General features: G+C 39.4%; 1 protein-coding gene across 1 annotated transcript in view; it reads right to left on the bottom strand.

Moving 5' to 3' along the window:
• The window catches only part of NELL2 (neural EGFL like 2), a 340,664-nt gene that overhangs the window by 277,310 nt on the left and 47,321 nt on the right, over positions 1-16,033 (bottom strand). Inside the window, exon 3 of the mRNA XM_039253298.1 lies at positions 3,061-3,211. Coding sequence (XP_039109229.1) covers positions 3,061-3,211 — 151 coding nt within the window. The remainder of the gene's footprint in view (positions 1-3,060; positions 3,212-16,033) is intronic.

Genomic DNA, 16,033 nt, shown 5'->3' with positions numbered 1-16,033 from the left:
GAACCGTGGGATCAGGACCTGAGCTGAAACCAAGTCAGGCTCTTAACCCACTTAACCCCTGGGTTTGTTTTTATCTGTAAAATGCAAGTGAGAATAGTGACTTTGTAGGATTATGGCACTTTCTGGAATTTTTTCCTCTAGTGTTCTATGGGTTTACAGACGAAGAACCTGAGGTACAGAAGAGTTAAGTAATTTGCACAAGGTCACAAGGCCAATAAGTGGTATTGCTATGACTCGGATGCATGTAGTCCATCTCTAGACCTGAACGCTTAACCACTCTCCAGGTCTGATGATAAAATGAGCTAGTGCACAGCACCTGGCACACATAAGATTTCAATAACTGCTGGCTTACTAAACAAATAAAAAGAGGCTTACAAATCTAAATGATCTTTTATATCCTTGAAAGATACACTATATCTCAAATATGATACTTGTTTAGGTAAAGGTTATCAAATTTGTAGATGATATGAAGGAAGTATGAATAAGTAAAACAAGAAATTATAGAATTAATATTAAGTTCAACAAGTATAACTGGAAAGCATCAGAGCTGAGCACAAAAATTTATGTATAAATATATTCATCATGGTGTTATTTATTAAAGCTAAAAAAGGAAATGAGTTGAATATCCAAAGTGAGGGGCAGATCAAATAAAATATGGCATATCTACACACACAGACAAAAGAACTGGATTAAAATATGACAGATTTTCAACACTGGTCTCCTTTTGGTAAAATGATTTGTATGAGTTTTTCTATTTCTTTACACTTGTCTGCTTTCCAAATTTTCTACAATGAAAATATATCGCTGTATTAATTTCATTGAAATTACTCAATATAAATTCCTACATGTTTTCACAAATCTACTTCACAGGAAAAATATGAAAAAAAAATCTACCTGGCAGCAAGTCATCCTTCCTCAGGTCCTTCACCAAGAATCTACCCGATGATGGTCGGGTATTTCGGTGCTCCATATACTTACTGTGTAAGATGCTAAAATAAAATTTTTTCATACTATCTTAGTATTAGGTTGAAAGTATATAGATTACAAGAAGTCTGTGGCTGGTCCAACATTTGTAGAGTTATTCATTATATTCAACTCCAGGGACTAACAGAAACAGTGCCCATCTGGGATGCATATAGATAAGTGCAGTAGACCTCATGAATTGCTGTCAATTAAGTCTAAAGAGGAGCAGATGGAGTACCCAGTGCTGGTTAGCCCTGAGAGAAGAAGGGTAAGATGGGAGGCTGCAGTGGCCATCACGGATGTAAGGATAAGCCATCTGGAAGAAGGCTGGACGAGTTACATGTCTCTACTAATGGGGCGGCAGGGAAAAGCTACAGGGCAGAAAAATCTAGTGCCCAAAATACAGGGGACATTTTTTTTTTTTTAGCAAGCAGAAACCATCAGCAATAAAACAGGCTGCTCTGTAGGAACAACATTCATTTCTTGTGTGTGAATCATGTTGCCTAAAGCCCAAGTGAGATGGGAAAAGTCACAGTACCGTAAGCAAGGAGCTCTGATCTCAGTCACCTGAAGACAAGTCCTGTCCCTGGGATCAGAAACAGACCAAGGGGAAATGCCCTAGTGAGCCCTTGGAAATGCAACCTATCCCTTTCTTGCTGTGCCTTGAAGATCCTAAGCCAATTACCAGGGAAGTGTTAACACCCTCCTGTCAAACACCGGCCAGGACCTGGGAGGAAAGAAACCCAAGTGAGGGGCCTCAGAAGTTATGCCAACCCTCTGGGGCTACAGATGGAATAAGGCGGGGCCTTAATGCCTTGAGAATAACCCAGGTAGAGTGTGATCAGGAACCTCACTCTCTATGTCAACTTGCTATATCTTGTTCTCCACGTATATGTGCTTCTGTTTGCCCTTTAATATTTCATAAAGATTTTCAAAATCCCAGGCTGTGCCTCATCCCTGATAAGAGAAACTGAGAAAAGAGGTTTCTGCCCACACCTGAACAAGATCATAAAAACCTCATATATATTCCAAACACTTATTAACCTTCACAACCACCTATGAAATAGGTACTATTGTTCTCCCCATTTCACGGTGAGGAAATTAAAGCACAGAAAGGCCACATGACTTGCTCAAGGTCCACAATTAATAAGTCACAGAGTGGGTATTCAAACTGGGAACATGAAGGAACCTGCATTGTCAGAACTGTGGTAAGTCTTTGAATGAAGGGATCATTTAGAGCTATTTGGTATTATTCAGCAACAATCTATGTACATGCTAAGTGTCACGAATGAGTTTCTCCTTCCTCCCACCCCCTCCTCTCTGTGACTCCCACCAGCTCTCCTAATCATGCTTCCACACATGTGAGAGGCTAGGAGATACTAGATAGTATGTTGAGTCAATACACATGCAAGAATGCAACTGTGACTGCTATAGTCTAAGAGGTGAATCAAAAAAGAAGTTACCTGTCTGTGATGAAAATTATGACTTATTAAACTCTAAACCCAGGCAATTTCTTAAAGAAACTAAATACAGTATTTTTGTGGGGTGCTTGGGTGGATCAGTCAGTTAAGTGTAGGACTTCAGTTCAGGTCATGATCTCATGAGTTCAAGCCCCACATCGGGTTCTGAGCCCGGAGACTGCTTCAGATTCTGTGTCTCCCTCTCTCTCTGCCCCTCCCTGACTCATGCTCTGTCTGTCTGTCTGTCTCTCTCTCTCAAAAATAAATGAAAACATTTTTAAAAAATTTTAAATATAGTATTTTTGTGGCTAACTCTTCACAAATTATGAAGATGTTTGGCCTTACTACTGAGGAAGATGCTGCATGAGGAATTGAGTCATTAATAAGTGTGTCTCAGGGACAGTGATTTCTGTGCGTTTGTAGCAACATCAAAAGCACCAGCTTCTTTTGCATCTAGGCTGATCTCAATTACTTGTGTTTGTAATTTTGCATAATGTAGCAAAATTATTCTGGCTGCTCTATGCCAATCTTGTATACAGTATATCTTGATTTTGTTTACTTCTTTTGAATGTGCTCATTTAACCATCTATAACAAAACACACACACACACACACATAAAACCAACGGCCACACTCACCTGTGATCCAAGTGGTGAATGGAGAGAATAACTCCAGAATTTAAGTGGGTCTGTTTCAGAGTCACCAAAACAGTAAATTCATGTTTATTTCTCAGCTTCTGAAAAAACTGTTCAGCTGTAGCAGTGGATGCTTTTATACTTCTGGGAGTATCTAAAAAAAGAAACATATATTAAGTCGATTAGAATTTGGTTTTATAAAGTATCCTTTCTGTGCAACATCTTTCAAAAAACATTTTCAAGTAATAACTGATAAATACCAAGTTTCAGACTCCTTCAACAAGATTTTTTGCTACAGGGGCTCCTGGGTGGCTCAGTCAGATAAGCATACTACTCTTGGTTTTGGCTCATGTCATGATCTCATGGTTCATGAGTTTGAGCCCCGAGTTCTGTGCTGTCAGAGCCTGCTTGGGATTCTCTGTCTCCTTCTCTCTCTGTCCCTTCCCAACTAACTAACTAACTCTAACTCTCTCTCTCAATCCCTCCCTCCCTCCCTCCCTCCCTCTCTCTCTCTCTCTGTAAATAAATAAATAAATAAATAAATAAACAGTTTTTTTTTTAAGAAAAAAAAAGAATTTTTGCTACATATAACACAGGACAGTAAACCAATTACTGGACTTGTGTTTCAGGAATTCTTTTTCAAAAATGTTATCTTTGAGGCAAAGAATCAAAGAATCCTGTTTGAAGAAGTGCACTCCCAAGTTTTCTCCTTACACACATCTTGTGTTCTGGATACCTCAGCCACATCAGTATCAACAGTGAGCAAAAAGATGTACTTCCTAGAATAGGACCTAAAAGACCATGATAGAGCCATTTAGCTTTTCTGACACCTCAAGACAGAAAACTGGATTTAAATCTATGTGCCACCTTCCACATTGATATCTTTAGCCAGAAGGCATGCTATAAATAGATTTTTAAAAGATCATTGAAATTAGTCACTCTCAGCCTTCTGTGCAGTAGATGAAACATTAAGATCAAACTGTCTTACCATGCTGTTGAAAGAAATACATAGAACTTAATTCCGATACCCTCCTCTCCAGACTTAGAGAAAGCCTCGCCAAGAAAAGTATGTGTGGGAGAGCAGAAACTTTTACCCTACACTTCTACCTGATTTAGTCTTGTACTCCAAGACCCAGGGAGTGGGACCCAGAGGCTATGGGGGCCAAACAGATAGAAATGGATTTAGTGGGTAGGAAAAAACCATTATTCAAGCCATCTGCTAACTGAGCATAAGGCTCTCCTATTCATAGTGTGTGCAAAGGGTTGATGGGAGCCAGAAATACCGTTCTGTTGTTCTCAAATCATCCTCCTGGTTTCTATGCTTTAGAATAGGTAGACTAAGTAACCAGACTTACTTACTGTGGACCAGTTAGTCTAGGGAACTACTCAGTAAGTAGTTCTCAATGGAAAAACTACTGGCATTTAGAAAGAACAATCTTTCCTTGTGCAAAATGGTCCCATGCTTTGCCGAACATTTAACACCCCTGGTCCTGGCCCAGGGAATGCCAGTGGCACCCAGCCCCCAGTCACTGTGACAACCCAAAACTTTCCCACGCATTTCCCTGGCAGCAGTGTAGCAGAAAACTCGTTGAGAACCACAACCTCAGTGGAAAAGATTATAAGAGATTGCAGGTTTAATCTAAAATCCCACACCTCCCAAGGCGCCTGGGTGGCTTAGTCGGTTAAGCGTCCGACTTTCGCTTGGGTCATGATCTCGCGGTTCGTGGGTTCGAGCCCCGCGTCGGGCTCTGTGCTAACTGTCAGCTCAGAGCCTGGAGCCTGTTTCAGTCTGTGACTCCCTCTCTCTCTGACCCTCCCCTGCTCACGCTCTCTCTCTCTCCTAGAAATAAATAAAACATTAAAAAAAAAAAAAAACCTAAAATCCCACACCTCCCTAGTCCCACAAATTTATGGAATAAAAATGTAACTACCTGATCTGTGTCCATCACTGGGAATGGACAGCACGGAGAAGCCCTCAAGATACCCACAAAGTAGAGGAAGGGACAAATAATTCCAATACAATGAAAGAAATGCTGTCATACAGGTAGGTACCAAGGGTGGATGGATCACAGACATAAAAGTAGCCAGCATCATGTGGAGGGGGAAATGTCATAAAAAAGATGGCATTTGATCCAGAGTTCCCCAGGTAGGAAAGAGAAGGGAAAGCATTCCAGGCATAGGAAGAGCTTGGGGAAACAGCAGAAAGGTATAAAAGGGTATGACATGGTTGAAACCGGGAACAGCAGCCATTGTAGGATGGGCCTGGATAGGAAAGCTGGAGCTTGTCTATGTTGCAGAATAGTGAGAAGATTTGTAGGTAGAGATAATAAGCAACCCACATGTGGCCATGCAGGACCCTGTGCGCCACGGTAGTAGACACCTGTTATTTCTGTCACCATCATCAATTTACTCTCTTGGTAAAAAAGTAAATAAATACCAATAAAAACAAACAAAACAAAAACACCCTCTTATTTACCCCTGAAAAATGACCCTTCCCCACTCTTCATCTGCACATGACTTCATCTGCACCAATCAGAGCATCACCAAACCCTGTCCACGGTAGTTGATTTAGAATGAGCACCTAACTCAGGGCAATGAAGTCAGACCTAGGACTTTTGTTCAAAGTTTTAGGAAAAAGAAATGTCTTGCTTCAAAAAAGAAACTTCCTCAGTCCCATCCAATATTCACAATTCAAAAGCAGAACAATAATCTGCAATTTCTGCCAGGGTCAACATAATAGTTTCTCCCCAAGCTCAATCAAGGATGAGACTGGCTGTGGAGAGGATTCTGTACAATTCCTCCCAGCTCCAAAACTTTCCACTTCCTCAAGGAGGCACACAAAATGTAATTCTATGAGAAATATTCATCTAGTGTTAACTTTTAATCCACTCTAATCTATATATGAGTAAATCATTCCCAAACTTCATCACTTCACCTTAATTTGATAGATAAAAGCAAATTAAAATTAAATTATAAATGTTTATTATGCTTCCCCCTCTTTCAGGCAGGTAGAGCTGCAGCAGCATCCTTTGTCTTGCCTAGTAGGATGATAGATGGGGATGCAAATGAGAGAAGCAGAGAAAGGACTACACTGAATACAGAAAGGAAGATAAAACCCAAAGAGATCCAAAGATGCGGTGCAGAGAGCTTGAGCTCATCCAGTGACAGCAAAGGAGTTTGGAAAGGCACCACAGCTGCCTTACAAGGTGAAACTCTTTTAAAAAAATAGATGCTTAATGACGGTTTTTAGGAAATTTTGTCATTTGGTATGCAGAGAAAACCTTCACTAGGCTCTATATTATCCTCTAATGCTTTTGGAGTCAGATTTGTGGGGAGAGTTGAGAGGTTGTCTTCTTTGTGAGGGTTTTCTTTGCTTTGCTTTCAGAGGAAATGATATGTAAAGACTGACCTTAAGAGGAAGAGAACGATCTAAAAGGAATGGATTACATTCGAGTACCTTAATAAAAAATGTAAGACACCATGGTTGAAAACATGGTGAAGGAACCTACAGGTGAAGGAAACATTTTTTTAATTGTTCAGTCTATATTTTGGAAATTTTTCTCTGGTGGTCATGTAGAAAGCCATCTGAAGAAAGAAAAAAAGTTGAAAGTAGGGAGAACTCTTAAACTCTACAACACAGATGATCATTGACTTTTTTGTTAGATTTCACATATTTTAAACATCACATATTGACATCCCTCCACTACCTTTCCCAAACCAAATCATCCTGTCCAGCCTCCCGTCCCAGCCCATTACCTTCCTATTTTGTTTCCTCTATGAGGGCAGAATGACTTTCTGGAAGGAGGGGCCCTCCAACACAAAGATGGCCAGCAGAAACCGCATTCAGCTCATGCTATAGTGACACGAGAACTACTACTGGGTTTTTTTTCCTTCCATCTAGAGTAACCAAGTTCATTACACAGACTTTAAAATGGGCTTGCATGGATGGGGGCGCCTGGGTGGCTTCGTCGGTTAAGCGTCCGACTTTCACTTAGGTCATGATCTCGCGGTTTGTGGGTTCGAGCCCCGCGTCTGGCTCTGTGCTGACTGCCAGCTCAGATCCTGGAGCCTATTTTTGAGTCTGTGTCTCCCTCTCTCTCTGACTCTCCCCTGCTCACGCTGTCTCTCTCTCTCTTTCTCTCTCCTAGAAATAAATAAAAATATTAAAAAAAAAAGGGCTTCCATGAACTTCCCATCTGTGTTATGGAGAGGGGCAATATGGAAGGCAGTGGGAGGGAGAGAACCTGGCCTGACTTACTACAGCCTCAGGATGGTCTACTGACCTGGCACCCCCAGCCCAGGGGCCCAAGACACGGGTAAAGATTTTTAAGATTCTTGATTAAGATTCTAAGTGACAGGGAGAACTTAAACAAGTATATAAATCATGATTGCATCATAATTTTCAGCTGTTGACACAACACCATCTCTCATCAACCCTGACCTCACCCTAATATTATTTAAATCTATTGCTGCCCTTAAGAACATGCTTTTCATATATTTATCAGGCTTGAGTCTAGGAAGGACTTGATGAGGGCCTGAACTCTGTGAAAAACATCAGAATCAATAAAAGAGGAAGAATTCAAAGGAGTTTTCGAAAATAGAGTCTAAGGAATTGGGTCAGTAATAAAACACATGCAAAAGGCAAAAGAAAGAAAGAAAACTAATGCTAAGTGAATCTAAAGTTTCTAGCTTGAGAGACCAGATGAAAGGAAATGCAGCAGGAGAATGAGGTACCTAGATGGGATTTCAGTTTTAGAAATGGTCGGAACATGTGTGTGGAAGTGTCCAGTAGGAGGTGGGCACTATAGAACTTGATCTCATGAGAGACGTCAAGGCTGGCAATATAGATTTAGAAGTCATCAGAATTATAATTCTCTAATTATCTAAAATAATGTGTGCCTGAGTAAATCACAGGAAGCACAAGAATGAGAGGACTAAGGATGGACCATAAAAAAACTAAATCTGGGGGCGCTTCAGCGGTTCAGTCAGTTAAGCGTCCTACTCTTGATTTTGGCTCAGGTCATGATCTCATGAGATCGAGCCCTGCATCCAGCTCTGTGTTGACGGTTCAGAGCCTGTTTGGGATTCTCTCTCTACCTCCCTCTCTCTCTGCCCCGCCTCCACTCACTCTCTCTCTCAAAATAAAAAAAATAAAAGTATTAAAAAACTAAATCTGTCACATTGTAGTAACAACATATGTAATATGTTGTTAAATGTAACATAGATACATATATGTAAATATATACACATATATAATGTTGCACATCTGCTGCTATACAACATTAATCCTTCAAAAATATATAATTATATATTTTATCCTTTAATCCATATTCCATTTTGTTCTCACAAAGCCCTGGAAGCTTGACAGGGACAACCATTACTACTTCCTTTTTCAATGAGTAAAACAAGCCAAGGAACAATACTGGGATTCACCCACAGGCACCTGGCGTGCCAAAGGCATAATGGGGATGACAGTTTCTGGTCCAGTGTTCTCTCCACTAAATCGCACTGCCTCCTGAACACGGCATTCTTTATCCATGCGTAACTGCCACTCACAAGTATGTATGCAAATAAGAGAGCACCAACATAGAAAATAATCCAGAAAAAAGTAATGATCTAACATTTTTAGTTCTTTAAGCGACAAGCTTAGTAGTGATTTTAAGAAAGGTCACTTTCCTCATTTGCATTTCTGTTTCTCAATTTGTAAAATTAACAATCCTGCCTTCCGTTTTCATCTCAAGGATTATACAATGTTCAGAGAGACTTCTGAGTTCCCACACTTATTACTATAGACCCCATTCAAATCTTCACCAGAAAATCAAGTCAAAGAAACCATCATGTGAGAGTTAATTTTAGAATTAATAATCACTGCAGGTATGTGTGAAGCAACTTCTCAACAAGGCCTCCTGCTAAGGAACCAAACAGAGAAATAAAGTGTGGTGGCTCTCCGAACGGACTCAGAGCCCCGAAGAATAAGGTTTCAATGCCAGCTCTGCAGATTATTAGCTCTGCCTGGCATGTAGTAAACACCATGTGTTGGTCATTAGGATTATGATACTTATCATTATTATTCTTCCAAGCAGTGGGACTATGGAATCCTCTAAAACTACCAACAGCCATGATACCTTTGCGGTGATTTCTGAGCTGACTTTCATTCTAATTATCCCCAACTCCACCATAAATGATCAGTTTCCACATTTTGAAATTGACATAAATGTTTTTGGCAATCAAATTATTCTTAAGATAAAATCCTGCCTACTACTCTCTATATTCTACAAAATGATGAGTGATCATTCATTTATGGACAAAAATCAATGTAAACTGAATTTTTTTTCAATGAAAGGCTGACAGAGATCATTTGAATTGCCTCTTCAGAAAAAAAAAAAAAAAAAAAAACAGGCTGATAAAAGTGGCCTTTAAACACTACAATGAAGCTCCTCAGAAAAACTCATCAGCACACCCATGCTGGAGTAAGTCTTTTCAACTGGAGAACTGCTTGAATTTAAAACAAAACACTGCTTCAATGTTTTCCATTTGTATTGTGTACAGAACCCAAAAAATCCCACTATAAAAAACAACTCATAGCATTTTAAAGCAGTTATTAATAAATAATGAAGTGGTTCTGAAGCAATTACATCAAAATATTCATTTCTTGTCGTGGGACTGCCAGAATGGAGTGATGAGTCCCTGTGTGGATGTAGTAACCGTTTATAGGGATTTCAACCATGTGCTATGTATTCCCCATAAACATCAGTTAGGGGGAGAAAGGAGAGAGACTGGTTTATTTCAAAAATAGACTGTAAGGGAACCTGGGTGGCTCAGCTGGTTGAGAGACCAACTCTTTTTATTTTTTTAATGTTTTATTTATTCTTAAGAGAGAGAGAGAGAGACAGAGCATGAGTGGGTAAGGGGCAGAGTGAGAGAGGAACACAGAATCTGAAGCAGGTTCCAGGCTCGGAGCCATCAGCACAGAGCCTGATGTGGGGCTCGAACTCACAAACTGTGAGATCATGACCTAAGCCAAAGTCAGATGCTTAACTGACTGAGCCATCCAGGCACCGCGAGAGTCCAACTCTTGATTTCAACTCAGGTCATGATCTTAGGCTCATAAGATGGAACCCCAAGTCAGGCTCCACACTGAGCATGATTTTCTCTCTCTCTTCTGTCCCTATCCCAACTCTCTCTCTATCAAAATAAACAAACATTAAAAAAAACAGACTGTAGATGAATGGAATGATATATGTGATGGCAAACATGGGTACTTACCAAAAAAGAGAGTCACACTGCAGCTTCTTTAAGTATTTTTAGCATGTTGTTAGTAAAAGTAAAAGAGAAGGAATTTGTCCATCTACCAATAACAAAGAAATCAGCAAGAATTATTTTCTCCTTTTGCACTTAAACTGCATTACTACTACTGCCATCATGAGTCGCATGAGTCTCTGCCACTGACAGTTCTCTATCCCAGCTCCAGTGTATAGCACCTAAATTGATTTTCTCCTCACATAACCAGACTAATACAAATACCATGTGCAAATTCAATTATGAAAATAGTCTAATCTCCAGTATAAGATGGTTGACTTAGAATGTGCCAAAACTCACCAAATTACTTATTTTTTTTCCGTCTCTGACTATGAAAGGCTGTTATCTTCTGAATTCAGGTTAGAAATATATGAAGTCAGAACTATTAGTATAGTTCCCATCCATTGCTCTTATTCTCCCTTCAATATATCCATGCTTCTATAGTGCAAACTTTCAAGGCAAGGTAATAGTTACAACGTTAAAGCCATTAATATTTGATTAATATTATACATGTAGTTTGCAAAGTCCTTAGACATGAATAATCTCCTTTAAGTCTCAGAGCAACTTTGACTAAATGGGATCATTGCTCCACAGTAATAGAAATTACAAATGAGGAAAGGGAGGCACAGAGAAGCCAAGACACTCGCCATCATCACCATACATGGCTCAAAATTAAGCTCATTTTCTATCAATTTACTATATTAGAAACTTGTTGTTTCAAAACTTCAGGAGCTTCCCCAGGGATATCTGAAGCACACTCTGAACATGGAGGGCGAGGAGAGACAGAAGAGGCACACCATTCCAGATTGGGAGGTGGCGGTTTTAATAAAACAAGGAACTTATTTAGAGGCTTGCCCTGGGCAGCCACAAGATGCATAGATCTCTACACTGGCCCGCAAAAATCTTAAATTTACATAGAAGCCTTAACTGGATTCACTCAATTTAGATCAACCCAGATGGTCTCAACAAAACACTGCTCTCTCAAGGCCGTGTCCCTGAAAATGACTCCCACTGTGGGAATGGAGGGCAGAGGGCCGAGGGTACATTTCAAGGAAGGGGAGGAGGTGTGTGGCCTCTAATTGCCTGGGGCCAGCTCAAGGGTCAAATAGAGGTCATCTCGTCTCCATGACCTCCTCTAACAGAACTATCAAAAGCAATTAGGATAGGATAAATGAGCGAACCTGGCAAATTCAGATCTCAGCCCAAGCCAATGCGCTTATTATCACAAGATAGTGTCCTATTAACATGATGGTGATGCACACTCTGGAGAGTAAGTAGACTGTCATATTAAGTTAACTTTTATAAAAATACATTCTGAAGATAAATACATTTTTCTTGATCTTCAGATTCATTTAGGCCTTACCAATCTACAAAACTATATATAATCTCTCAGCTAGAAACTCTAAACCACTGAGATATAAACTGTACTAACTTTTAACCAAAACCAAAAGCTTTTTTAAACAAATGTTTATTTATTTATTTTGAGACAGAGTGCACATACAGGAGGGGCAGAGAGGGAGGAAGAGAGAGAATCCCAAATGGGCTGACATGGGGGTCAATCTCACCAACCATGAGATCATGACCTGGGCTGAAATCAAGAGCAGGACACTTACCCGACTGAGCCACACAGGCCCCACCTGCCCAACCAAAAGCTTTTTTAAAAGATAATTTTCAAACAATTCTCCTTAATAAATTATTGGGCAAAATGTTATGAATACCAACAACTTTTTTTTTTAATGTTTTATTTATTTCTAGGAGAGAGAGAGAGACAGCATGAGCAGGGGAGGGTCAGAGAGAGAGGGAGTCACAGACTCCGAAACAGGCTCCAGGCTCTGAGCTGGCAGTCAGCACAGAGCCCGACGCGGGGCTCGAACCCACGAACCGCGAGATCATGACCTAAGCGAAAGTCGGACGCTTAACCGACTAAGCCACCCGGGCGCCCCGAATACCCACAACTTTTTAATGGGGCAAATCCACATCTAATGATGCCCATCTTCACCCTTCAGAGATCTATATGCCTTTACATTACTAGGTTAACACAGGGCATATTCTTGGAACGTCAACTGCCTCTTCTACATTTTATTCTCACTAAGCCCCAAAACAATCTCAAAAGTTTCTTTCAAATCAACAGCAATTATAATTTGATTCAATGTATAAGAAGCATATGTATCTTCACGTATTATTTACAAAATTATTTGTTGGCTTAATGCTGTGAGTACCCAACCACATAAAAACATACATACGTGAATATAATCAGAAATTAAAACATAAGCTTCAGCACCATTCAAAGAAATAAAAACAAATAGCAGGATCCACTCCTGGATTTAGCAACTAAATGATTTACTTTAACCAAATCATTTATGACTCACCTGTGGGAATTTTCATTAATAAGTAGAACAAAATTTTGTCAGGATGTAGGAAGGTGACAAACAATAAAATGTCTATAATTTTAGCTTTAAACTACACTATTAAAATGTTATACATAACATGTATCATACAAGTTACTTAGATTACTCCATTTTGTTTCGAGTCCAGGTTAACAAGCACCTTTCTGATAATAATTTGGCCTCCCAGGTACATTTTCCTTCAGAGACAGCAGTAGTAATTAACTACTATGGGTATTCTGGTTTAGTTCACTGTTATAATCTTCACTGTAGATTAAAATTAAAATCGGCACTTGAGTATATAATCAGATTAATGCTTTTGGCTTGCATGAAGCAGTTCCTTAGACCGTCACCAGTGAAGTTACCAGCTGTTTCATTACCAGCAAAATTAAGAGGATAAATGACCTAAACAATATCCCTTTTTATGATCTCTACTCCCCACTGGAATACTGCTCAAGACTAAGATTAAATAGGCAGAAATGTTAAGTAAATAAGAGGGATGATGACAATGTCATCTACAACCTTAAGAGACTGGCTGTGTTCCTGTGTTGATACTGCCTCATTAATCAGTAGATAGCAGTCTCAATAACACCATTTGAACATATGTAGCAGACTTAAGAATCAGTCATTTGCTAGATCTTTATTTAAACCAATCCAAAATGTATTATCCAACTGAACCCAAACTGAATCCACACAATTTGTCAGCTAATATCAAAGCAAATGTCTTAAATACATAAGTAAAATTAAATTCATGGACTATCATACTTAATGAAAAACGCTTTTGCTTTGACTAGAGCCACTGAAACCTTGAATAAATAAAATGTATGAATGCCTTTTTAAAAAAAGAAAAAAAATCGAGTTTTCACGGCTTTTTTCACTGGTCTTACCCTTAGCAGTGCATCAAAAGGTTCAAATGTACCTTCATATACTGAAACTTTATTGGTGTATTAAGTATTGCTTAAATTAACAACTTACTCATCTTAGCATTAAACTGTATACATTCATGAACTAGGTCATTTTTCCTTAAATTATCCCATTTATAGTATATATATTATATCTTAAGTGCATATATAATCACTCTTCATAAAGTATTCATATCTATTAAGAGAGTAACTAAGTGCAAAATAGAAATGTACATATGCTAATTTTTTAACTGAAAACCGAATCACCAGTTATTTCTTTAATTTCTTTGAGGTCTGGTCAGATTCATTCAGCCCCTGAGAAGGATAAGAGAGAAAAAATATACATATGTCCCTTCAAAAAATCTGGCTATCTTCTTATCCACATATATGCTAATGTTTTGGTTTGGCTTTAGTCAAATTATTGGTGTAAAAAGATGGAAGGGGTACCTGGAGGCTCAGTTAGTTAAGCGCCTGACTCTTGGTTTCAGCTCAGGTCATGATCTTGTAGTTTCCTGAGTTAGAGTACCACATTGGCCTCTGGGCTGGCAGAGTGGCGCCTGCTTGGGATTCTCTCTCTCCCTTTTCTCTCTGCCTCTCCCCCACTCATGCTGTCTCTGTCTCTCTCAAAATAAATAAACTTAAAAAGAAATAAACTTTAAAAGGAGAGAAATCTACTATATATCTTTAATAGTTCAGTGATACCTTTTAATTGGCAAGAGTAAGGAATAGGGATCTATAACATATTGTTTCACACATTTATATAAAATGTTCTACAACCTCAGACTGCACAAGCAAATTCTAAAAGACTCTTTGCTGAATAGCCAAAGAGATAGGATGCAGTGCCCCCATCAATTATGCAGAGCTGAAATGCTGAAATGCACAATTTCATCTTCCACCTAATAGGCCAATTTGACCTGAGACATCAATTTTGGGAGTTTGTTCTGCTTTTATCCTTCTTTAATTATAATAATCAAATTATTTTAGAATAACAAGACACCAAAATATCAGTTATCATGATTAATCACCCTATCAAAATTGTGCTAGATTTTTTTGGGCTATTATCATTTTCACTGCAACAAAGAACACAGCATCATAACATACCAAAGGACACAAGAGCACTGAATAGTCAGTTTCTCAATCCACAGTTTCAGACACTGGCCCCATGTCCACCCATGATGCCCTTGTCTCCTCAGCCCCCAAATCCGCCTCCGCTCAGTTTCTGGGCTAGTTATAACGATCCCAGAAAATCAGAAGTGGGGCTCAAGAATTAAGTTATTTTTCTCAGGGATTAAAAAAAAAAAAAAGAGCTCTGTGAATTTTGGCAGCCTCTAAAATTAATCATTTCCCAGCCCCATTACATTGACCCAATCTACAAGGCTGAACTGCTGCTTCACCTTCTCAGCCTAGAACTCTCAACTCTGCCCTACACACCAGTCTCAAGTTCTGATGCCCTGTCAGAATCTTGCCAATTATCTCTGCTGTGCCTCTGGAAATGGATGAATCTGCTAAAGCGTGTCAAAATGCTAGATCCATCAAATGATGCCTGCCTGACTTTGAATTGTGGGGGCTACTGGACTTGCCCCATTTACCAGACTGGGTACCACTCTCAGCTCATACTCATCCTTACACCCTGCCCATCTTACTCCTTTTTGGAGTTTTTCCCACCCCTATAAATTTCTCTACAATAAATTCACTAAATGCTGATACTATCTCTGGATAAAGTACAGAATATTCACTTACTGACTAAACTAGTCTCTGGATTTCACCTTACCAGAACCTATATAATTGCCACTACTGATTTATCCATTTTTAGGAGCCTTAAATCTAATCCCACCAAGCGTGCCTCTCCCATTTCAAGGCTTGGATTTCCCTCTAAATGCCCACTCCAGGGTGAAGGATTGCCTTCAGTTTCCTCTTCACTTTAATTGATTCTACAAATATATTACTGAGCACTTGCCATGTGCTGAGCATTCAGAAACGAAGATCAAGAAGAATCCAAACTATGAACCATCTACCTTACCGTGGCAGAGATGCTAGTTGTCCTCCAACAGCAATAATTCTCTCCTTTTTAGTAATAAAACATGCCACTTTTATCTGGGTACATGGCTATTCAGCTAGAAACCACATTCCCCAGTTCTCTTTGCAACTAAAGTGGCCAGGTGACAAGTTCTGGTCAATAGGATATGAGTTAAAGTGATCTGCACTACAATCCAGGTGTTATTATTGCAGATGAAACTCACTGGCCTCCATTCTCCATTCCCTTAGTCTGGAATAGGGATATTGAGGTAGTAAGCCAAGCTCTCCAATCAGGACAAGGGCAATGAGGGGCCTTGAATAATCAGTCTCACATGGCAGAGCTACCCAATATCCCTGGAACCTCTGATTGTTACA

This window comes from Hyaena hyaena, unplaced genomic scaffold (assembly GCF_003009895.1).
Source record: "Hyaena hyaena isolate Hyena2069 unplaced genomic scaffold, ASM300989v1 scaffold_445, whole genome shotgun sequence".
NCBI lineage: Eukaryota > Metazoa > Chordata > Mammalia > Carnivora > Hyaenidae > Hyaena > Hyaena hyaena.
This window is presented reverse-complemented; position numbering and strand designations above follow the sequence as displayed.